Source organism: Panthera pardus, unplaced genomic scaffold, assembly GCF_024362965.1.
Source record: "Panthera pardus isolate Hobbes unplaced genomic scaffold, ASM2436296v1 HiC_scaffold_26, whole genome shotgun sequence".
NCBI classification, from domain to species: Eukaryota; Metazoa; Chordata; class Mammalia; order Carnivora; family Felidae; genus Panthera; species Panthera pardus.
Genome location: NW_026526832.1, coordinates 22138197 through 22162607, shown reverse-complemented (window position 1 = coordinate 22162607; position 24411 = coordinate 22138197). Strand labels below are relative to the sequence as shown.

General features: G+C 41.8%; 1 protein-coding gene across 2 annotated transcripts; it reads right to left on the bottom strand.

Annotated features, from left to right (window-relative positions):
* Window positions 1–3592: 3592 nt before the first annotated feature.
* On the bottom strand, window positions 3593–24101 carry WDCP (WD repeat and coiled coil containing). Of its 2 annotated transcripts, XR_008418088.1 has the most exons (5): window positions 24037–24101; window positions 12481–14329; window positions 9236–9353; window positions 6552–7928; window positions 3593–5556 (listed from the first exon to the last, which is right to left on the bottom strand). XR_008418088.1 is itself a non-coding variant. In XM_019450650.2 (4 exons), exons 2-4 carry the CDS (start codon window positions 14308–14310, stop codon window positions 7801–7803), a joined length of 2076 nt encoding a protein of 691 aa, XP_019306195.2. In that variant the 5' UTR covers window positions 14311–14329; window positions 24037–24101; the 3' UTR covers window positions 5926–7800. The 2 variants fall into 2 exon arrangements, 1 of the variants encoding a protein (XP_019306195.2); XM_019450650.2 differs by lacking the exon at window positions 3593–5556 and having other exon boundaries at window positions 5926–7928.
* Between the last annotated feature and the right edge of the window lie 310 nt (window positions 24102–24411).

The following is a 24411-nucleotide window of genomic DNA, read 5'->3' as shown; positions in this document are numbered from 1 at the left end:
TGTGGAAATATTTTTTTGAAATGGTATCTTATAAAAAGCACAGGGACCACAGTTTTCTAAAGGCCATATCTTTGAGGAAGAAAGATCCACTGAGGTTTATTTTTTCAAAAAAAAAAAAAAAAATTAAAAGGTTTATCTTCTATTGATTCTGTAAAATATGACTGTGGCCAGCCCTCTCATCCCACCTCCTGGGAAACCACTGCCCAAGGAGGGAAGGGGGAGGGTGCCTGACGTCACTGCCCCTGGCTGTGTGTCCTCAGCCATATATCCCTGATTCTGCATTTCCTCAGGCCAGAGATGCCACCTGGGGCATGGGTTCCTCCTTTGCTTTGGAGGAGATAAAAAGTTGAGACTCTAGAGTAGTCAGGGTAGCAGGCCACAGTGGCTTGTATGGGCTGGGGATGGGGGGGTGCTGCAGAGGTGTTGGGGAACCCATGGGGGTTCTGATGCCCCAGCAACTCCTTGAAAAGCCCAGACACCTAAAGAGGTGACCAGGAGGTGCAGACTTGCCCCCTGCATTTCTCCCCAGCCCCCTGCTCTGTCCCCTACATGGGGTCAGCTTTCCCAAGCCCACCGAGCAGGGGTAGGCCCCCTTCCACTTCCTCTTTAGAGCTTTGACTGCCTCTTAGGTTCCAGAGTCACCCCTAACACTGCCAGAGCTCAGACTCACATTCAGGGACGGTCTGCCCCTCAAAGCATGAAACGCCTTGCTTCTTCCACAAATGTTGTAGCCCGAGAAGGAACCTGACCTCAGAGTGAGAGTACACAGTGCGACCTGGTCTATATGATGCCTGAACTCTCTGCCCTTGCTTGTGACACTGACATGGGTAGGTGATCATTGAGGTCACAGGGCGTCAGGGAAAGAGCTGGGTTCAGCTTCTCTTCGTTGTCCATCTGCCTAAGGGGCTGCCAGGAAGCTCTGCTCACCCCTGGCTGCACACGGAGACACACACACACACACACACACACAACCAGTTTCTCAACAATGGAAAATCACTGGCTGTGGGGAACAGTACCTGCTAAGACAGAAGGCAAGGTAAAGTTTCTCCCATGTTATCATGCCGTGCTTTGGAAAGATGGGCAATTCAGGTAGGATCAGAAGCTTGTGCCGAATTCTGTTACCTGTTTCCCAGGAGTGCAGCCTCAAGCAGAACTGTACTGTCCAAATACAGCTGCAGGGGGCCACCTCTGGGGTCAGGGGTTAGATGACCAAGGGCTGCCCAAAATGTATTATTCCATTTCTCCCCCACAGCAGTGCTACGAAGTGGGTACTATTATTCTCATTCTCAGGTGAGGAAACAGCTGAGATTAAGTAACTTGCCTAAGGTCAGTTGGTGGCAAAAATGGCCTTGAACCTAAGTGGGCCTGACTCTAAAGCTTGTGGAGACAGCCAGTGCTGGAAACAATTGTTGGAGGAACAGCTGATGCCCAGACTTTGGTACCAGGAGGACCTCTCCTCCTCTGAAACCAAATGCCAGCATCCCCACCTCAGACTCTAGGCTCAGATCCCACGGTATTATCTGTACTCATGGAGAATTATCATTCCTGACTCAACCCGTTATTCCTACTCTGGATCCTTTGACTCACATTTGCCCACAGGGCCTCCCCTCGTGTCCCTGTCCCTCTTCGGACACCCACCCTCAGAGTCAGTCCTCCTGTTTCAGAGGAAGAGGATGTCTGCTCGCCACGAAGGCCCAGCCCTGGGCCTATTGCTGACAAAGAGTAGGCATCTCACTCGCCCCTTCCCTTTCTGCTACCTTTTCCAAACCCACTTAAATCCAAGAGATCATGCCACTCACTTGCTCAAGACCCACAAGACCAGGGGGCTGCTCAAATGTCACTTCTGGGACGGAGACCTTTCCTGCGCTCCTGCTCTCCCCCAGTGACCGTTCCTGCATTCCAGCACTCTCTAAGCTCTCCCTGCTTTGCCTTGGCTTAGTAGACCTACCTCCATGTACAACTGTGTATTTATCAATTGCTTACTTATTGCTGGCCGCCCCCACTAAAACGTTAAATGTCACAAGGACAGGGACATTGGCTCTTCCTGCTAGATCCTCAGTGCCTGGAAGTAAATGATCAATATGCATAAATGTCTACTGAATGAACAAGTGAATGTTTATATCGGCTTTATCCTGAAACAGACAAAAATCACCTTTCCTCATTCCCTTATCTTCCACCTGTCCAAACAATCTGCTTCGCTCTTCTCCCCCAGCCCCCCGCCACTGTAGTGTTGTTTCCTTGTCCCCACTTGCCATTCCCCCCTCAACTCCTTAAACCTGGCCTCTGCCTTCCTATGGAGACCATGCAGCTCAGCACGGTCAAAGGTCAACTCCAGCATCAGAGACAAGGAAATGGGGGTTCGTATTATTTACTTGTGTGACTCATCAACTTCTGTAACAAACCTGAGCCTGTTTCCTTTTTGAAAGGAATGTGTTCACCATTACCTCTGGATGGCCTTGAGGATTAAGTGTGAGATCATATGTGACCAGGGAAACCCTCAGTGACTGGTAGCCATTAAATGCTGGCCACTCATTTTCAAAACGCCATCCTCCCTTGGCTTACATGATGCACCTTCCCCCTTATCCTCCACCATCTCTGGCCCTTCATTTTCTGTCTTTTCCTTTGCTTCTTCTTCCTTTGATGCTCTGTAGGTGTCTCAGGCTTCCCAGGGCCATGTGATCTCACTCACAATCACCTTTATTTTTATTTATTCTTTGAGAGAAAAGAGAGAGCACAAGCAGGGGAGGGTACAGTGGGCAGAGGAAGAGAGAGAATTTTAAGCAGGCTCTACGCCCAGTGCTGAGCCCTACATGGGGCTTGATCTTGTGACCATGAGATCATGACCTGAGTCGAAAGCAACAGTCAGAAGCTTAACCGACTGAGCCAGCCAGGTGCCCCTCAATCACTATCACCGTTACACCTCTCTATTTTAACCCTGAGCTCTGCTGAACTTCAGAAGCCCATCTGAGTGTTCTTCAGGCAGTTAAAACATCCTCAAGCAGAACTCATCACTTCCCACGCTTGTTCCACCTCCTGCATTTTTGGTAAATTATGTCAGCATCTATCAGGTCCCAAAACCAAAAACTTGGGGTCTTCTTAGTTTTCTTTCTTCCCCATTCGCGCTGCTGTGCCCTTCCTGCGCACACGGAGTGTGGATGAAGCAATGGGAGGAAAGGGTTGCAGCTTGTATGTTATTACCAAATGGCAGAAGTTATTTGAAATTGGATAGAAAGTTGTAGCCCCAGAAATGGATGGGTTTGGCTCATAACACACACGGTGACACAGCTGCTTGTGAGATGTTTGAGGTGTGTATGTGTGTGCGTTTGCGTACTCCTATGGGACTTCTTCGTTCTGCTGGGTATTTTTCTATGTCTCTTAAGGACAAAACTGGTGCAGAAGCAAGGAAATTCAGGTTATGCTCAAATTGTTCTTTAATATAGCAATTGTGTTGGAACAAATTTGTGTTTTCAAAACAAGCATTATAGAAGAACTGAGTGTATACGTGTGTGAGTGTAAACAACAGAAATCCTAAATGATCTCATAAATATTCAAGGAATGAAATACATATTATAAAGCATTCACACACACATATACACCCAAACCACGAGATTCAAATGATTTTACCAAGTGCTATCAAACTTTTTATCAAGGATCATTTCATAGCTTATGAAAACTTTTCCAGAGAATAGAAAAAGGGCAAACTCTACAACTCATTGTATCAGGCCAGAATAAGTTTAATACCAAAACCAGACAAGAAAAGTAAAAATGAAAGGTAATTTACAGGCTAACCTTAGAGGATTAAAAGAGCACAGAACATAGAAGCAAGAATCTGAAACAAAATACTAGTAAACTAAGGGGCTCCTAGGTGGCTCAGTCAGTTAAGTGTCCAACTTCGTCTCTGGTCATGATCTCATAGTTTGTGGGTTCGAGCCCTGCATTGGGCGCTGTGTTGTCAGCTCGGAGCCTGGAGCCTGCTTCAGATTGTGCCTCCCTCTCTCTCTGCCCCTCCTCACTCATGCTCTGTCTCTCAAGAATAAATATTAAAAAAAATAATGATAATAAAAAAAAAAAAAGAAAAATCTGTCCAGTGAAATTTACCACATTAATAAAGGAGGAAAAAAATTACGATCTCAATAGATACAGAATCATTTAATAAAAAGCTAATATTCATTCATGATAAAAATACTAAGCAAACCAAGAGGAAAAGGACATTTTTTTTGAAGTTTATTTTGAGAGACAGAGAGAGCCTACGCACACACAGGCCAGCGTGGGGGACAGGGGTGGAGAGAGAGGGGTAGAGAGAGAGAGAGAATCCCAGGCAGGGTCTGCACTACCACCACAAAGCCTGATGCAGGCAGGGCTTGAAGTCACAAACCATGAGATCATGACCTGAGGCGAAATCAAGAGTCAGATGCTTAACCTACTGAGCCACCCAGGCACCACAAGTAGAGATTTTTAAACCTGAGTAAGGCTATCTACCAAAAACCTATAGCAAACATTCTTAATGGTGAAATATGTCACCTAGTGGCAAAATGTTAACGATGAAATAGTCCCTTTAAAATCAGGAATAAGGGAAGGATTACTCACTATCAATGCTTCTGTTCAACACTTCATCAGGGGATCTAGCTAGTGCAGTAAGATAACAGTATAATAATTAGAAAGGAAGAAAAAAAATTGTCATTATTTATAAATGATATGATTACCTACTTAGAAAACCCAAAAGGACCTACAGATACATTATTAGAATAAGAGAGCACAGCAAGGTAGCTGGACATAAAATTAACAAAATTACATTTTTATATTCCAGCAACAGTTATAGAACATAATTTTTAAACAGTAGCAACAAAAAATATAAAGTACCTAGAAATAAATGAACAAGATGTGGAAAGACTTGCTCTTGGCCATGATGGAGTAGTAAAGACCAGATCCAGCCCCTCAGTTGAAGCGATTAAAAACGACTGGTCTGCATATATGAAATAAGTTTTCAAGACACTGGGCATGAGGCAATGAAGGAGGAATCTCTGAGAGATGGGAAACAAATGAGGCGATCTTAGGGATTGCCTTGAGGGTTCCCAGATGACCGTGTAGAGCACCATTTGGAGCCCAGAGGACTCCGAGCTGAGAAGGTGAGTTTGGGGAGACCAAAGTGGCTAGAGTTTGCAGGACAGAGTATTGTAGAGGAGGAAGCTACACAGAGAGAAAGAGGATTCCCCTCAAGTACCCAACAGGATGTTGATTAAAGAAATAAATGTGAAAGTTGCAGAAGACTATATGCAATATAATGCCGTTGTATAAAGCTCCAAAACAAGGGGAAATACAGACTATTGTTTAGGGCAATGTGTACATATGGTTGTGGTGAAAAAGACAAGGAATGAGGAAATGATAATTACAACAATCAAGACATTAGTTACCTCTGGGGTGGAACTGTCTCTACAGAGAAGGATCCAGAATGGTTTCTAGTAATGTTCTGGTTCTTACATTAGGTGATGGGTGGTTCATTTTATTATTAAGCCTTCCTATACTTCACATCTATTGCGTGTATCAAATAATAAATACCTGTACAAAATTCAGAAAAAATTGGGCACGAAGATTTGTAAAGAATGCCTTTCCTTATGCAAAATATTCTCAACATGACATTGAACAATAGTTAAAAGATGATAACTCTTCTCTCTCTGTTTCTAAAGCCAGCAAGTACTGGATTATCTTCTATTGTTCCAATGACTATAATAATAGCAGAGGCCAAGGAGACGTCTTTCGTAGGAGAGTTGTCATGGAATCAGATTTGTGATAAAGAAATAAATAATTTATATGCCAGACTGTCCGCCAGAAGAAATACAGAGACAACATCCACAAACAAAAAATCAAGAACTTTTCTTTATACCGGCAATAATCACAAAGAAAATACCATCAAAACATTCACAACAGTCGCATCAACCATTAGTGATTTTATTGACTCATTTACAGGACTCTGACCAGGGAAATGGTGAACATAACATATACTTTGAGGCACCCACATTGATCTTACTACAGGGTCCCCAGGCCCCCTCTGCAGGCTTCATAATAGTGTACTTTCATCCCATGCAGACACTTCCTCTGCAAATGCAGCCAGGCCTCAGACTGTCCTCAGCCACTGCTCTCAGGCTACTGATTACAGACCAGCAGCCTCCGCTTCCATTATCCCAGCAGCTGCCTAATGCATTTGAACCACAAAACGGGCCCTCGCTTCTTTCTTATCCCAGCTCCATCTTCATAAAGGGTAAGAGACAGACAGAAGTCCCCAAGGGCACAAAATCTTTCTTTCCAGACAATTTTAAAGGAAAGTGGGGAGAAAGATGCATATGTGCTAATGGAACCTCTATGGCTGAAACAATTTATCTGCAGATGTGCCCTGACTAGCCACACAGCCATCAATCTGTTGTGCTGCCGTCACTGAAATTTATGATTCTGCGTGAGAGGTGATGTGTCTATCTGAAGTTGCAATCAGGGCTCTTTCCACTTTACTAAGGTGGCACTTGAGCCCGTAATTATAATAAACTTGTACTTCTACCCACCTTAGATTCAGTGAAATTTCCAATTTTCTGAACTACTTTCTCTTACAGACTCCGTGCTGGTCTCTAAGACCTGAATGGAGGGAAAAGAAAAACATCAAAATTAAAGTGACAATGTAACTAAGAGAGTGTACTGGGAGAAAAACAGGACATTTTTATGATCCCCAAACCGGGGGATGAGGGGTGAAGCATTTCAGGGAGAAAATCAGGAGGAGCGACAGCATAGAATCACGCCTCTGACCTCTGTGCTAGGCATTGCACTATTGACACACGCACACGCTCAGGTGGGGTCCAGAGGGATCACAGCATTTGAAATTTCATTTGAAATCTGCTAGGACTAGTTTTTAGGAGTATCTAGACCATAGTTAGCCAGAATTTTTTAAGGAAGCAAGAGAGTTAGGTTTAAATCCTGGCAGGTCCAGCCAACATCAGAACGACTTCCTGTTCTAGGTAGGGCTGGGCACAGAAGTCAGTTGATTTTTTTGGTCTTCTTTTGAGCTCTGCTGATTCCTGCTGGTTTGGGGTAAACAGGACATGCTGGAGCATATGTTCTCTGGTACCTCTTGCTCTCATCAGCCAAGGAAATGATCTATAACAATGCCGAAGTACCTTTTAAGTGCTTCTAAGACAGCTTTAACGGTTTTGGGCAAGGGACAGAAAGCCTCAGAGAAACCATAAAACACAATCCATATGGCACCATAATATTGTTTTGTTCTGGGAATTCTGCCCTTAGACAAAACCACACGGTCATGAATACATAAACAACCACTTTTTGAGCCATCTAACAAAGACTGAGCTCTGCTACAGAGCAGTGAGCCTCAGCCTGGGGGAAATGGGGGGCAAGTGGCCAAGCCAACCATGGCATGTGCTTCACTTCTGAGCGACAATGCAAATCCCAGCTGAGACGAGTCCATGGTAGAAGACAGATCTTGTCTGTAATGGCCTCATCTGAAAAGCTATGCAGCAAATAACTCTGCAAACAAGTATCAGGCCAGGGCACCAGGGTGGCTCTGTTGGTTGAAAGCCCGACTCTTGACTTCGGCTCAGGTCGTGATCTCACGGTTTGTGGGTTTGGGCCCTGTGTCGGGCTGTGGGCTGACAGCAGCAGAGCCTGCTTGGGATTCTCTCTCTCTCTCTCTCTCAAAAAAAAAAAAAAAGGTATCAGGCCATACTGCCTAAATGGGTGGGACAGCTGGTGGCATCTACACTTTGGACGCTAAGCTCTCTATAGACTTCGAGAGAAGGACCAGGATTAAGACTCTGAGGCAGAGTCTCTGAAGACATTTGAGCTGCCATCTCTTATGGTTATTTCCTGAGTGGCTGTGAAAGTTAACGGGATGAAGCCTTCGCTATCAGCACAGAGAAGGATCCAGTGTGAGTCTGCAAAGTGAAATAAACACATATGTAATTTAGAATATCTCATCTTATTCTTTAAAGAAAAATAAGACAAATACTTTTTTGAGAGTAAGAATCCAGTAGTTGGTAATATTGAACCTGATCATCACACGGATGGGAATGGGAAGCTGGAAGGACGGAGTCCTACTTAGGGTGAGGTCATTGATGACTTAGGCATAGCTAGAGGACATCCACTTTTACCCAGGCTAGGCATTTATCACTTCGTGCTATGCATATGAGTGTGTATGTAGTGCACACGTTGTTAGGGGTTGTGTGTGGAGTGTCCCTATCTACACGCTCGTAAGCAATTTCTCCAGAAACTATGTGAAGGTGGGAACAGTTACTCTCTGGAGGAAGCTTTATTCTTTAGGTTCATACCAACCTCTAGACAGCTAAGGAGGCTGAGCCGACTGCAGACAGACTGGAATGGTCCAGATAATCCTGAATGGTTTGTTCTGGGGTAACCTAGGGCCAGTAGCATAACACAAGCCTGTGACCTTCTCTGGTTCTTTCAGATGTACTGTGCCTCACTTCTGAAAATTTCACTTCTAAAAATCTATACTTTCCAAAAACAACATGTAAAATACGCAGAGAGGTCTTTATTAGTGCTATTGATGATGCTGAAAATTGGAAACCACTTAAATGCCAAAGAAAATATGGCAAAGTACAATATGGTACACCCAGAGTGGAATATTAACCCCACCCAGGACAAATGACAATTATGATGTCATATCACAGATGCATGTGTCAAAACAGGAAAAAGCTGATGCTGACATATTAAGGGGGAGAAAAAAATGAAACAAATTCCATGTTCAATGTGGTGGTGGCTTCCATTAAAAGAATGAGGCATAAAAAAACCATCCTGTGCACCTGATGGTACGGGTATGACTCAGTCCTCTGGCATTTGGGAATGGCCTTCACATCCACATGTTTGCTGCCTATTGAAATGACACCTCCTTTAAGAACTGCTGCTATGACCTTTATGTGTAGTGTAACAGGTATATATGAGGTTTTTATGTCATTTCTTTGCAGCTGTTATACATTGCTTTGTAACTCTTTTCTAGTTTTTTCCTGTGTACATTTAGGTCTTCCAGCTAGAATATATACGTAAGTTCCTTAAGGGCAGAACCCATATTTTCTATAGCCTTGGGTACATAGTAAACAATTAACAATACCTAATTATCTAGTGAACCACTGAATGGTTCGTTGTCAATGAAAATTACAAAGTTACAAAACAAAAAATGGTAGAGGGAGGGGGTGTGGGGTAGAGTCAATTTCTGAATTTTACCTACCATGGAGCATTTCAATAAGAGAGAGGCCAAAAGTCTGCTGAACTGTACTGAGCCTTAGTTTGCCATTGCAGAGAAGCACAGCTCTTTTTTCAACAACAGGACCTACATAATGAGATTTCTTCAGATATAAAAATAAAAGTTGTTAAACTGATTGCAGAAGCAACAAAGTTAACATTTATTAAAACTAGAATGTGTAAGTAGTTTTTTTTAAAATCCTATTTACTATTACTCTAACTAAACCAGTTGTAAATAAGGAGATTTTGGCTACATTGTTTAACATAACAAAAAGATTCGATCCCAAAATATTTATGGCTTAAATACCATGACATCCCTACTTAAAGTATTTTAGGAAATTGTTAAAAAAAAAAAAATGAAGCAATAGGGGTGCCTGGGTGGCTCAGCTGGTTGGGTGGCTGACTTTGGCTCAGGTCACTATCTCACGGATCATGAGTTCGAGCCCCGCATCAGGCTCTGTGCTGACAGCTCAGAGCCTGGAGCCTGCTGTCTCTCTCTCAAAAATAAATAAAGATTTAAAAGAAAAATTAAAAGAAAAATGAAGCCATTATGGCAAAACATTAACAAGAGTTAAATCCAGATGATAGGTATAAAAGATTTCATTATTTAGTCTTTCTTTATGTTTATAATTTTTCATAATAAAAAATTTTAATTATTTTAAACTATTCTTTGGTTCTTTTAAAAACCTACATCCTGGGGTGCCTGGATGGCTCAGTCAGTTAACTGTCTGACTCTTGGTCTTGGCTCCAGTCATGATCTCATGGTCATAAGATCAAGCCCGCTCAGCTTGACAGCACAGAGACTGCTTAGAATTCTCTCCTTACCCCCTCCCCCTCAAAATAAACATTAAAAATAAATAAACAAAAAACAAACCTATACCTTTGAGTTGGTCCAAGAGTAGTAGTTTTAAGAAAAAACTAATTAAGGGGCGCCTTAGTGGCTCAGTCAGTTGAGCATCAGACTTCGGCTCAGGTCATGATCTCATAGTGCATGAGTTCGAACCCCATGTCGGTCTCTGTGCTGACAGCTCAGAGCCTGAAGCCTGCTTCGAATTCTGTGTCTCCCTCTCTCTCTGTACCTCTCCCGCCACTCGTGCTCTCTCTCTCTCTCAAAAATAAATAAACATTAAAAAAAAAATAAAAAAAACTAATTAAAAGACCTCTCTTGACTATTAGATAATAACTTACATATTACTTATCAATGATTTCGATACCAACTTTCTGCAAATATCTTTTAAAATGAAGATATAAAAGTCCACAATCAAATCAGTGTGACATTGGTAAAGTTCTAGATAAAGAGATCAGCATTATAGTAGTTACAATATGGAGAATTCAGAATTAGATCCCAGTACATATAAGTTTATATATGACAAATGTGTTAGATCAAGTTCAGTGGGATTAAAGATGGATTCTTTTTTAAATTCAGCTCTGTGCAGGGGCGCCTGGGTGGCGCAGTCGGTTGAGCGTCCGACTTCAGCCAGGTCACGATCTTGCGGTCCGTGAGTTCGAGCCCCGCGTCGGGCTCTGGGCTGATGGCTCGGAGCCTGGAGCCTGTTTCTGATTCTGTGTCTCCCTCTCTCTCTGCCCCTCCCCTGTTCATGCTCTGTCTCTCTCTGTCCCAAAAATAAATAAAAAATGTTGAAAAAAAAAAATTTAAATTCAGCTCTGTGCCAATGTGGGGCTTGAACTCAGGACCCTGAGATCAAGAGTTGCATACTCCACCTACTGAGTCAGCCAGGCCCCTGAAAGATGTATTTTTTTTTTTAATGTTTATTTATTTATCTTTGACAGAGAGAGCGTGAGAGAGAACACGCACAAGTGGGGTAGGGACAGAGAGAAAGGGAGAGAATCTCAAGCAGGCTCTGTGCTGTCAGTGCAGAGCCTTACGTGGGACTTGAATTCATGAACCACAAGGCCATGACCTGAGCTGAGAGCAAGAGTTGGCTGCTCAATTGACTGAGCAACCCAGGCGCCCCATCGAAAGATAGATTTTTAATAAAGCTCCTAGCACAATTGGTTATCTCTCAGAAAATAAAAGTGGACCACACACCAAAATGTAATGAAAGATTAAAAATTTAAATGTAAAAACTAATATAATAAAACAATGTAACCAAATCTAGACTATTGCATGTATGTTAATTTCTATAATAAGCAAAAAACTCTTATAAACTGATAACTCAATAGGAAAAAAAAGTGAACAATAGGCAGTTCATATTCAGCGGGCCAAAAACCATGAAAGACATACTCAAGTTCACTAACAGTAAAGGAAATACAAATGAATGAAAGTAAAAAGCACTTCACACTTATCAGATTGGTAAGGATGTGAGGAACAGGAAGTCTCATAGGTTGAGAGTGGGCATATGATGATACATTTAGTAAAAAATCTCTGAAAGGCAATCTGGCAACCGTATTAAAAGTAGAAATGTATATGTACTTTTCAAATTTGCGCTTCTACTTCTGGGAACCAACCCAACAGAAATAAAAGTAGGAATACAAATAGATACATAAAAGAGTACTATGAGAGCCCTGCTTGGAGTGACTGAAGAAGTGAAGTAAAGGCAACGTGAACGTCTATCAACAATGGACCACCTCAATAAGCAGCGTCCTCTCAGCATGAAGAGCGCAACTTACGACTCCATTTTTGTAAAACAATGACAAACCATCAGCCCCGCATCTATAGGCCTATAGATACAAAGAAGTGTGTACTATTATATGAGTTATGAACTAAAATATGGAGGGAGCCACAGTAAGCTGCCATAAAGTGTATTATGGCAGGAGGCAGGGCCAAGTTCAATGGAGAAAGAAAGTGTTCGTGATAAAAACAGGTAAGCTATAATCCCATTCGTGTAATGTTTGCATATGCATTACATTTGTTTTAAAATGGACCTAACTTTCTCTCTGCAACGCATAAGGAAAAGTCTCCCATGATAAGATGGCACAATAAGGAAAACTCTTTTTTTTTTTCCTAAATAGAAATTGCCAGAATGAGTACCGTCATTCATATTTTACACCATGCATGTGATACGATCACACTATACACTGGTATGTGTGCCCGTCTGGCTGGCAGCCAACCAACCCAGAAAGGTATTACAACTTGCCTGTGACATAACATGCCCAGTTCAGTGAAGTTCGGCTAGAGCACCATCTTCCTCATCACTGGATTTTTCTTGCAGTACCCACTGGCTGCAGGAGCTTTTCTGTATAGTGGTAGCTCCTCAAAGGAGAAGTTACCTGGTAAGTGATGCGCACGTAAGGCAGATCCCGAGACAACGGATACACAGGAGAGGACTTCTTCCCATTATGCAGAGTGTCTGTGAGTTCAGAAAGACATCGCTGCACTTCAGTCAGGGTCCTAGACAAAATTTCCATTTCCTTAGACAGTCGGTAAGTTTCCTTTTCCTTCTGTGAGTTCTTGCTTTGAGGCAAATTAGGAAGTTCCGGAGTGCTGGTGTGGTCTGGTGTGCTGCTGGACCTGGGCGGTGTTACTGAGCGGTTAACGGGCTCAGCATCTAGAGTTCTGAGAGCTATGGAGCCATCACAGATACTGCTTGGAGGGCTCCTGATTTCTTCAATAAGGGTTCTTCCAGGCCTTTCGCATTGACTATGGCTGTCAGATGTGAAGAGCCCTCTGTTTTGGTGACACAAATCTGGGGAAAGACTTTCAAGTAGCTTTTTTCTGTCTATTTTACTTAATGGAGTCCTGAAAGTAGAGTATCCACTCTGGTTTTCACTCGATGTTACTGGCAATTCTTTTTCCAATGTTACTTCTCTAACAATCAAACGAATGATATACTGATCAGTCTTTGAAGAAGGAAGAAATGCTGAATCAGTGGATTTTTGTCTTCCAACCAAAATTAATAATAACTTCTCTGTCAAGAAACACATACCTTTTGGTCTTTCACTTTTCTCAAGTTGAATCTGCTGGATGTTTGGCAGAAACGATGGGATGACAGAATAGATAAAAATTATATTGGAAGTATTAGAAGCCACTGCTACCACCTGAGCTTTAAGATCAAATGTTATTAGATCAGGAACCAGAATGCCTGGAATGGTGACTTTTCTGGTCTGCGTAACCTCCTTCTCAAAGGTCACAAGGACCAGATGTGAAGAATCCATGCCAGTTCCTGTCAAGTAGTCTTTTTTTCTTAGACAAATAAGAGAACCACCCTCAGATTTTGACGTATTGAAATGCATATGAGTTAGATCCAGAGGATCTGAAAAGGAAGAAATGGGAGAAACTGATGTTTCAACACTTGTTTTAGAAGCAACTGCCCCCTTACCCCCGGTGGGTACTTCATCAATAACCGGGAAAGTACACAGACAAGGGTCTTCACCACTAGGTGGAACATCAAAGATTTCAGATGCATTTAAGCCACAGATCTTATCTAGTGGGAGCTCAGTGGCTACAGCGACCTGTGAGTCCACGGTGGCTCTGATGGAGCGCACAGAGCTGTCCACATCAAACACTGGGTGGAAGGAGCACCTGCGAAGAGTCTTCTGAGCACTGTCCCAAATGTAGGAATGCAGGCTGCTGCCAACTGCCACCACCAGCCTCTGGCCATCCTGGGTCCAAGACGCACAGTGAATGAGGCCCTGGGTGTCAATGTCCACATTCACCCGGGAACTGTCACAGTGAACACTGTGGAAAACGGAGACACGCTGCGCAGTCAACACAGCCAGGACAGCACTTTCTGGATGCCACACACAGCCCTGGGGAAGGACAGGGAGTGATTCTCTAATCTCACAGGTCTGAGACATCAGCCATTTGTTCGTCCCCGTACTGCTGGGACATAGCTGCCACACAATGACACGCTTCTTGTGCTGCACAGCGAGCAGAGCAGGCATGTCAGCTGTGCCAGGGGGGGCCCAAGACACTCCATACACATGTTCAAACTGTCCAATGACCTCTGAGTCCCCAAACCTGGCCTCTCCACTGTGAAGCTGTAAATCAGTCAGGACTACCTGGTTCCCATTAGTCCAGACAAGGCCATGAACTGGATGTACTGCCTGATACAATGCATTCAGCCCAGTCCTGAGAAGTCTTCCTTTTCCCAACTCCATCCTCTTTGATAAAGGGTATCTGAAATCATTAAGAAGGAAAGTTTTACCATGAGACTATAATCAGACAAATCCAAAATGTAGGACATTTTATAAGACAAGTGGCTTAGGCCTTTCACAGGTCAGTATTTCAAGGGGATAAAAGGTCAAAGGCATGTGACAGATTAAAAGACATGACTGAGCCATAACAAGCAAATGTAACATATAAACTTTGATCAGCTCTTGAATTGAGGAAATAAAACTTTCTTTTTAATGTTTGTTTATTTTTGAGAGAGAGAGAGAGAGACAGAGACAGAGTGCAAGTGGGGGAGGGGCAGAGAAAGAGGGAGACACAGAATCCAAAGCAGGCTCCAGGCTCTGAGCTGTCAGCACAGAGCCAGATGTGGGGCTCAAACCCAGGAACCTCGAGATCATGACCCAAATAGAAGTCAGATGCTTAACCGACTGAGCCACCCAGGTGCCCCGTAAATAAAATTTTCTATTAAAAAAGGATATTTTTAGAATTGGAGAAATTTGAATATGCAATAGATATTAGGAGATATTGTGGAGTTGTTTTCTTTTTAAAAAAATGTTTATTATTTATTTTGAGAGAGTGTGTGCAAGCGGGGGAGGAGCAGAGAGAGAGGAGACAGAGAATCCCAAGCAGGCTCTGCTCTGTCAGCACAGAGCCCCATGTGGGGCTCTAACCCATGAACCATGAGATCATGACCTGAGCTGAAATCAAGAGTCAGATGCTTAACCAGATGAGCCACCCAGGAGCCTTAGAGTTCTTAATCTTAAGTGTGAACACGGTATTATGGTCATGTAGGGAATGTCCTTGCTGTTAAAATATGATGTTGGAGTATTTGGGGTAAAGTGTCATGATGCCTACAATTTGCTTTCAAATGGCTTAGCTAAATCCAGAAACACCAGGGGCACCTGGGTGGCTCAGTCGGTTGAGTGTCCGACTTCGGCTCAGGTCATGATCTCACAGTTCGTGGGTTCGAGCCCCTCATCAGGCTCTGTGCTGACCCCTTGCTCGGAGCTTGGGGCCTGCTTCAGATTCTGTGTCTCCTTCTCTCTCTGCCCCTCCCCCACTCACGTTTTGTCTCACTCTGTTTCTCAAAAATAAATAAATGTAAAAAAAAAATTTTTTTTAAATCAGAAACACCAAACCCTACACATTTTATATAGAAACACAGAGAGATAAAACAGATGTAGCAAAATGTTAATAAATCCTGAATCTAGATTGAGGCTATATTGATATTCCTGGTACTTTCAACTTTTAAGTTAAAAATTTCTCAAATTAAAATATTGAGAAAAACCTCTTTCACCATCTAATTTCTAGTCTTCTTTCACTGCCAAGTCAAGCATTAACTGATATTCACATCTCTGACTTTATTAGCACTTATTTCAACTCCCTTCAAAATGGCTTTTACTTCCTCAGCGAAATGACACTCAGAGAGTCACTGTTGCTATTTCTACTTCACCATATTCAAATAGCACTTAATAATTTTCAGACCATTTTCACATTCCCTATCACATTTGCTCCTTGCAACAATCTTTTGCAAGAATACAAAGTAGGTTAGGGAAATATTATCTTCAATTTTTTTCATTCTTAAGGTTTTGTTTTTTTTTAAGGAATTTAAATTACTAAAGAAGTACATGTTCACTGCAATGAAATTGAGACAAACCAGAAGTTTCTACAATAAAATGAAATGTTTCCTCCTACCCCATGCCAACACCTCCCCTCCCCAAACTCAAGTCCTTGATAAAAGCACTGTTAACAATTTGGTGTGTAGCCTCTGAAACCATTAAAGAAACTTATCCAAAAAAAAAAAAAAAAAAGAATTTTATATGTGCTAAGTTTTTTTTTTTCTTTTAAACAAAAAAAGGGGGTTTAAGTCACAGTTCCTGGGTACTAACAACAGAATCCACTCTGGCTAAGTAAAAAAAAAAAAATCTCAAGAACCAGGATCAGAAAAACAAGCAGAAACCAAGTGAGGCTAGCTAGACGGAATAAACCATGGCTACCACTCTCTCAACACATCAGTGGCTGAGAATCTAACTTCACTGCCCCTTCACTTAATAACAATTGCTTAAGATTCCGAATAGGGGTCCAGGGGGAAACTTCCCACTGGCTTGGCCTAGCTTCCAAGTCCTGCTCTAGCTGCCAGGATGGGGAGAAAGAGGGGTCCCCACAAAGGCTTCTGTCATAAGGGACGGGGGTTCTGCTTTCCCACCAACACTCACACAAAGGGCAGCTGCCCCCAAATTAGGAAGGGGTTTTTAAAAAAGGACCAACAATAACCACAGGGATCTCATATGTTACATACTATTCACTAATTTATTTTAAATCACGGGTACTTTTTCAAGTCAGTAACAAACAGATCTTCCTCAATCTTTTAAGTAGCCCCATTAGTAGCTGCAAGGTATGCTATAATGTACTCAAAGGTTCCACTATAGGTGGGAATTCAGCTTGTGTCCCAACTTTTTTCTAGATGTGGATAGGGCCCACAAGTTTAGTTAGTACTCAGTCCCTATCACTGTTCTCACATTTCCTTCCTTCCAGTGTCATCTACTCTCGTGTTTTCAATTGTTACCTCTGTTTATTACTGTCAGATCTGCTGTGCTACAATGCTATTCAATTATATGTTAGGCTTCATATTATGGCTGATATTAGCCCTGCCCACATTCATTTCAAACTGGACCTGCACGAAAGGAAAAAAAAAATGGCCTTTTTTGCTCTCCACAGCAGCTCCTCAATTTCTGTTAATGGATATCGCCATTCTCATATTCACTCAGGCTAAAAACTCAGGACTCCATTTGACTACTCTCCTGCCTTCTCAGTTGGTGACAAAGTCTTAATTCTTAGAACTGTTCCTGAATCCAGTCCTTCTTATCATTCCCACCAGCACTATCCTGAATCAGATCGCTGTTACTGCAAACCTACTTGGCTGTAATAATTGCTTCCTACTTGGTTTCCCTACCTCTTTCTTTCTCTAGTCCATCTTGTGCAAAACCAGTCTTAAAATATCCTTTTAAGTATATCATTTATCAGCTTAAAAATTGGCAGATGTTAAAAACAAAATTCGGGACACCTGGGTGGCTCAGTCAGTTAAGTGTCTGACTCTTGATTTTCAGCTCAGATCATGATCTCACATGGAATTGAGGGTTGTGGAATCGAGCCCTGTGTCAGGCTCTGTGCTGAGCAAGGAGCCTGCTTGGGATTCTCTCCCTTCCCCCCACCAAATAAACATTAAAAAAAAAAAAATGGCAGATGCTACCTACTGCCCACAGCTGCACTGTTCAATATAGTAGCTACTAACCATATGTGCTTTGCAAATTTAATTAAAATAAAAAATCAGTTCCTCAGTCACACTAGTCTTTTTCAAGTGGTCAACAGTCACATGTGGCTAGTGGCTATCACATTGGGCAGAGGAGAATAGAACATCTCCATCGCTGAAGAAAGTTCTGCTGGGCAGCACTGTCCTATAGGATAAAGTCTGAATTCCTCAGTTGGGCATTCGAACCCCTACCCATCGTGGACCTCCTATCCCTCCAGTCTTATTTCTAGTTGGTCATCTTCATAGTTACAATACTCGGCCCGTTCAAAACACTCCATCAATGACAGGGGAACTGATGGCCCAGCTTAATTACTATCTCTTCCAAGGGGTCTTCTTTAATCATCCTGCTAAATCTGATACTTTCCTCCTCTTAACTCCTATAGCCTTACAGCCTACAGCTCTCATGCGACATCTTCAGTTTATTATCTGCAATTACCAGTTACTCTTTCATGTACTACCGCACATTTCACAACTAATGCACAAGGTCTTTGAGAGTAAAAATGAGACTTAAGTTAAAAACTTAACTTCTTTGCCTGTCAAGTATTTTCAGATGGAATGCTCTGTATCCATTACATCATAAAAGGAGTTTCTAATTGGGTCACAGTATTGCCAGGGGTTGTGTTGTGATCACATTTTTGTTGCTTTAGGCTCTTATGATACTGTAAGTAAACCTCTTTGGACTATATTTGGACATGCTTTCTAAGTCTGTTAAATAATCCCTCCTCTTTTTTTTTTTCAATTGAGAGAGAGCACGAGTCAGAGAGAGGGACAGAAGGAGAGAGAGAGAGAGCCAGAAAGAGAGAGAGAGAGAGAGAGAGAGAGAGAGAGAGAGAATCTTAAACAGGCTCCACACTCAACTCGGAGCCCAACAAAGGCTCTATCTGACCACCCTGGGATCATGACCTGAGCCGAAATCAAGAGTCAGACTGACTCATGCTCCCTCTCAAATTGAAAAAAAAAAAAAAAAAAAAAAAAGAGTGACTATGTCACCCAGGTGCCCCAATAATCCAGCCTCTTAAAACAACCAAAACAATGGGGGAATATATATTAAGAGATATTTCCCTCCCCTACTGGTCCATATAGTCCTAATGCAGCCATATAATAGCATTTCTCATTTCCTATATGGTAAAAGAAGAAAACAAAACAAAAAACCAAAAAAAAAGGTTAAGCAACCATACATATTAGCCATAGTTTACATATACATATTAGCACAAGTTTCCAGGTCTTAACTCATACTTGTCATTTAAATCATGATGACAAATAATCAAACAAGGTTAATAAATCATATATTTATATAATTTTTATATTTTATAAAATTAACACAAGATTTTACAACAATCAAACATTTTCTTCCTAGGATAGTTCCAGGGGAAAAAACATCTTTATTTCGAGTGATTATTATAAATTTTTTTTTAACGTTTTATTTATTTTTGAGACAGGGAGAGACAGAGCATGAACAGGGGAGGGTCAGAGAGAGGGAGACACAGAATCTGAAACAGGCTCCAGGCTCTGTGCTGTCAGCACAGAGCCCGACGCGGGGCTCGAACCCACGGACCGCGAGATCATGAGCTGAGCCGAAGTCGGCCGCTTAACCAACTGAGCCACGCAGGCGCCCCTCAAGTGATTATTATAATGTAGAGTCTGTATCAGTGCCACAGTATGAAAATCTTTCCTTGCATCATCTTATATACAGAACCTGGTTTACTGTGGCTTTAGTAGTGAGCTTCAAGTTCAAGTGCATCAAAAGCTGGCTTTGCCTTTGTATTCAGCCAAAATCTATTTGGCTTGGATTTTAGCCTTTGGAAAACTGAACAGCCTAATGCTTTAATGTCATTTTCTAGCATCCCTGAATGTGTGTGTCCACGCATATTTAAGATACATAAGGTCAGATAAGAATAAGGCAGTAATGAGAATAAATTGGATATTCTAATTTATCTAAATGATAAGTATTTACTTTCAAATATAGACAAATATGATAAGCATTCTTTATTTAAAGGGCAAAAACTGTACCTTCAGGTACATTCTATTTCAAAATTCTATCAGTGAGTTGATATATATTTGTATGTGTAATAATGGTTGCAAGAATAAAATGTTGCAACAATAAATGACTGTGAAAGATTAATTTTAGGACAAAAAACAAGAATTTTCACCTAGTTGACTTATTGAGAAACAGAGTAGCATAATAAATAATATTAACAATATTATTATATTGATTATAACAAATAAATATTAAAAATATTATTATTTATAAATAAATACTAACAAAGAGTACACTAGCTAAATAACTTAATGAAAAAACATTATATTCTTTTTGACCAACAGAAGTTTGTGAAATTTAAATAAAAATATAAAGCACAGGGATAGAAATGAATTGTAATTATCTTGGTAAAATTGTTCATTAAACTAGCATTCATTAACCAAAAAGTCTTTAAGAACTGTGTTTAACTCAAAGTTTTTTAAAGATTTTGTTGTTATTTTGTTTGTTTTTCATTGCTTTTTTTTTTTTTTTTAGTGTTTATTTACTTTTGAGACAGAGAGAAAGAGAGCATCAGCAAGGGAGGGGTAGAGAGAGAGACAGGGAAATACAGAATCTGAAGCAGGCTCCAGGCTCTGAGCTGTCAGCACAGAGCCTGACGCAAGGCTCAAACTCATGAACCGTGAGAACATGACCTGAGCCGAAGTCAGACACTTAACTGACTGAGCCACCCAGGCGCCCCATCATTGGTTTGTTTGTTTTGAGAGAGGGAGAGAGAAATCCCAAGCAGGTTCTGCACTGTCAGCAAGCAGAGCCCAACACGAGGCTGGATCTCACAAACAGTGGAAGCCAAGAGTCAGATGCTTAACTGACAGCCACCCAGGCACCCCAAAGATTTTAAGTAATCTCTATACCCAACCTGGGGCTTGAACTCATAACCCCAAGATCAAAAGTAGCACATTCCACTGACTGAGCCAGCCAGGCATCTCCTGACCACTCTCTTCTTAACCCCCCAAATTGACCCTATTACCACCTTTTTAAAACAGCTTTCACCAAGCCACCAGTGCCATCTATGTCATTGAACCCAGTGGACATTTTTCAACCCTGTTTTACTAATATGTGTCAAAGACAGAACTTGAGAAGTTGTCTTTGGAATCTACATCCACAGAAATGTATTCTCTACCAAACTGCCTGGTGATTTGCTTTTAACTCATCTGCAAGTTATTTCTCATGCCTCTTTGCTGGCCTTATCCTGGTTTGTAGAGTCTTTTACTAAGAAGGAATTGTCTACTATGCTTCTACACATGATGTCAGATTAAGTGGGTCTGTAGTGGCTTGCTAAATGGAAAATAAGTCCCTTGTCACTATTAATGAAGAAAACTGCCACCTCTAGCCCACTGGTCTTATATAAGATAATATATGTTTTCCTCTAATATCTACTCATGCACTTTTAAAAGACTTTTATTGATAAATAATGCATGATACATTTTCCTAGGCAGAGAAAATTCCTAATGGGCCAATTATATCAAAGGCAATTTATATATGTTTTAGGCTACCCAATTCAGTCTAATGTCATTGAGGGTGTATATGGCCAGGGGTAGCACAGAATAAGGATTTGTAAATAAGAGAAAAACAAACATGATAATGTTACTAAGATTTTTAGAAGAATTAATTTTAATATTTTCATCCTTGGTAACAAGAAGAAATTTGGCACATTTTTCTCAAAAACCTAACAAAAATTACAAAAATCTGTTGCAATCCTTTGTACTCCATTGCTAGTTTAGGTCCTGACCACCTCTCCCTCTTTAGTAGGCTAGAACAAGAATGCTTCTGGACACCAGCCTCTTCCTTCCCACAGAGCCTGGATGCTTTATATGATTGGGTAGAATCATCTTTTTAAAAAATCACAGCTATGGTCAGGGGCACCTGGGTGGCTCAGTCGGTTAACCGTCTTGACTCCTGATCTCAGCTCAGGTCATGTCATGGTTCGTGGGATTGAGCTCCACACTGGGCTCTGCACTCGCAGCACAGAGCCTGCTTGGGATTCTCTCTCTCTCTCCCTCTCGCAAAATAAATATATAAAACATTAAAAAAAAAAATCACAGCTATGTGCATTTTGTTCTTCTGCTCAAATACTTTGTCTCTACAGTCTACATATATAAAAAAGTTCTTTCAAATGTCTTAGCAAGGTATTTCAGTCTTTAAATTATCTGAGATTGATACACCTTTCCAACCTTCTATCCCTGATCATAAAGGGCATGCTGAGGAATTTGGAGGAACCAGCACACATTCACATGACAAAGCACAGGATGGACTGACAAGGAACAAGGCTAAGTTTTTTTTTTATTTTTTATTTTTTAAATGTTTATTTATTTTTGAGAGAGAGAGACACACACACACACAGAGCATGAGCAGGGGAGGGGCAGAGAGAGAGGAGACACAGAATCCGAAGCAGGCTCCAGGCTCTGAGCTGTCAGCACAGAGCCTGATGCAGGGCTCGAACCCACGAGCTGTGAGATCATGATTTGAGCCAAAGTCAGACACCCAACCGACTGAGCCACCCAGGCTGATAAGTTTAATGAGGAGTCATGAGATAGTTTGAATTTCTCACAACGAGAAAGTAAGCCAAGTTTGTAGCTACTTCCGAAGAGAAAGAGTACCTGATTCAAGAGATCTTTCTTTCTTTGTTTTTTTCTTTTTCTTTTTTTAGAGAGAGCAAGAGTGGGAGAAAGTGGGAGACGGGCAGAGGGAAAGAGAGAATCACAAGCAGGCTCAATGCTGGGCATGGACCCCAATGCAGGGCTCGATCCCACTATCCTGGGATCACGACCTGAGGCGAAATCAAGAGTCTGATCCTCAACCTACTGAGCCACGAAGGCACCCTTCCAGAGATATCTCTAATGCAGATTGAATAAATAATGACATCAGGTAGGATATGAGTGGTGAGGAAGAAAGGGGAATTGAGGATAACATGCAGACTTTTGCTTAGGAAACTGTTGAACCATTAATCAGAGATAAAGAAGGCAGAGTGTGCTTCAAACATTGGAAGGGTGAGAAATTTTGTATTAGATCTGCCTCATCTAAGATGTCTATAGGTAGCAATGTGCCTTAGGCAGTCAGAGGTTAAGGATTTGGGAGTCACTGTCATAATGTAGATAGTTAAAGCCAAAGCAGTGGACAGTCCGGCTGTGAAAGATCAGAGAGCCAAGAGGACAAAGGTTGAAATAGCCTTTAGGTGTCCCGCAATTATTTTGTATCCTTTAAAATATTTAAATTCTGCCTGAAGCTAACTGTATACTTGTTAGTCTCTCAACCCTCAGACTATAAGATTTCAGGGAGTTTTAGGGAATGAAAAGCCACTGTTTTATTAGTTCAGGGGAGAGATGGTCAGAATCAGGACCTGCTGCTCAGCCTATGACCATTTAATTCTTGTTTTTAATCTCTAAAGACAACTCATGGTGAGAATCAAGGGGCTTAGGCAAACTGGACTATTTCCAGTAGGTTTAAACAGAACTACATAACCTCCAACTTGTTTTTCTGTTTGTTGTGTTTCGACTATAAAATAATTTCAAGTTCTTCACACTTTTAAAAAAAATTAACACACAGGAAAGGTAAAAAGCTAAATTCACGAAAAACCATTCATCCAAAGGGAAAAAATTATGACTACATCTCTCTGGCTTTTTTTTCTTTCTATGTAGTTTTGGTTAAAAAATTTTCAACCATACTGTACAGTTTCATATCACGATTTTTTCACTTATTATATATTAGCATTTTCCCATGTTACTTAAAATTTATAAATTATTTATTTATTGATTTAAATGTTTATTTTTGCGAGAGAGACAGAGTGAGAGCAGGGAAAGGGCAGGGAGACAAGGAGACACAGAATCTGAAGCAGGCTCCAGGCTCTGAGGTGTCAGCACAGTGCCTGCCCCACGTGGGGCTCGAACTTGTGAAGTGTGAGATCATGACCTCAGCCGAAGTGGGACAGCTTAACCGACTGGGCCACCCAAAGCGCCCCTACAAATTATTTTAAAAAGCCACTTAGTATGCATTTAGTGAAGTCGCATTTTTCCTCACTGTTGAGACACCTGGTTGTGCCAACTTTATCTTATCATAAATAACTCTGTGATAAAGGTCTTTATGCATAAAGCATGTTCTTCATTTCCGATGGCTTCTTTAGGATATATTCCCACAAGTATCACTAATGAGTCACATGGAATATATTCAAACGTTTAAAGCCACCCCTCGCTCATCCTCAGCCGCTAGCCCTTCGCACGCGAGTTCTCTACTCCCATTCTCCCCATCCTCTCTGCACTCCTGGGTCTCCTCCCCACTCCCCAACAAGTACTGGCCCCTCCATCTCCCTCTCCGCCCACCCACAGCCTCCCAAAACCAGCTAGGCTTAGGCAGGAACGGACACAACAATACCTTTGGCCTGACTGCCCACAGAAAATAAGACTCCCGGGTCCTGCGGATCTGGAGCCCTGAGCGAATACCGGAAGTATCGGCTCCCAGGCCTCTGATAGGTGAGCGGTAACTTGGCAAGCCCTACAATGCCCTCTGTCTATTGGTTAGGGTCCTTCCCTCTGACCAATAAGCTCTGGAACTGCCGCACGGATGTCTGGGAGTTGTAGTTTCCGTGTAACTCCATCTACAGTAAACCAGCAACAATTTCTCCCTCAAGAAGGGTAGAGCCTTCCCTCAATTCTCGATTTTCTTAGTCTGAGAGGGGGTACAGGATCCCTAGAGTACGGTTTCTTAACTTTGGAGAGGAGATGGGGGTCAGGGGAATGGGAAGGTGTT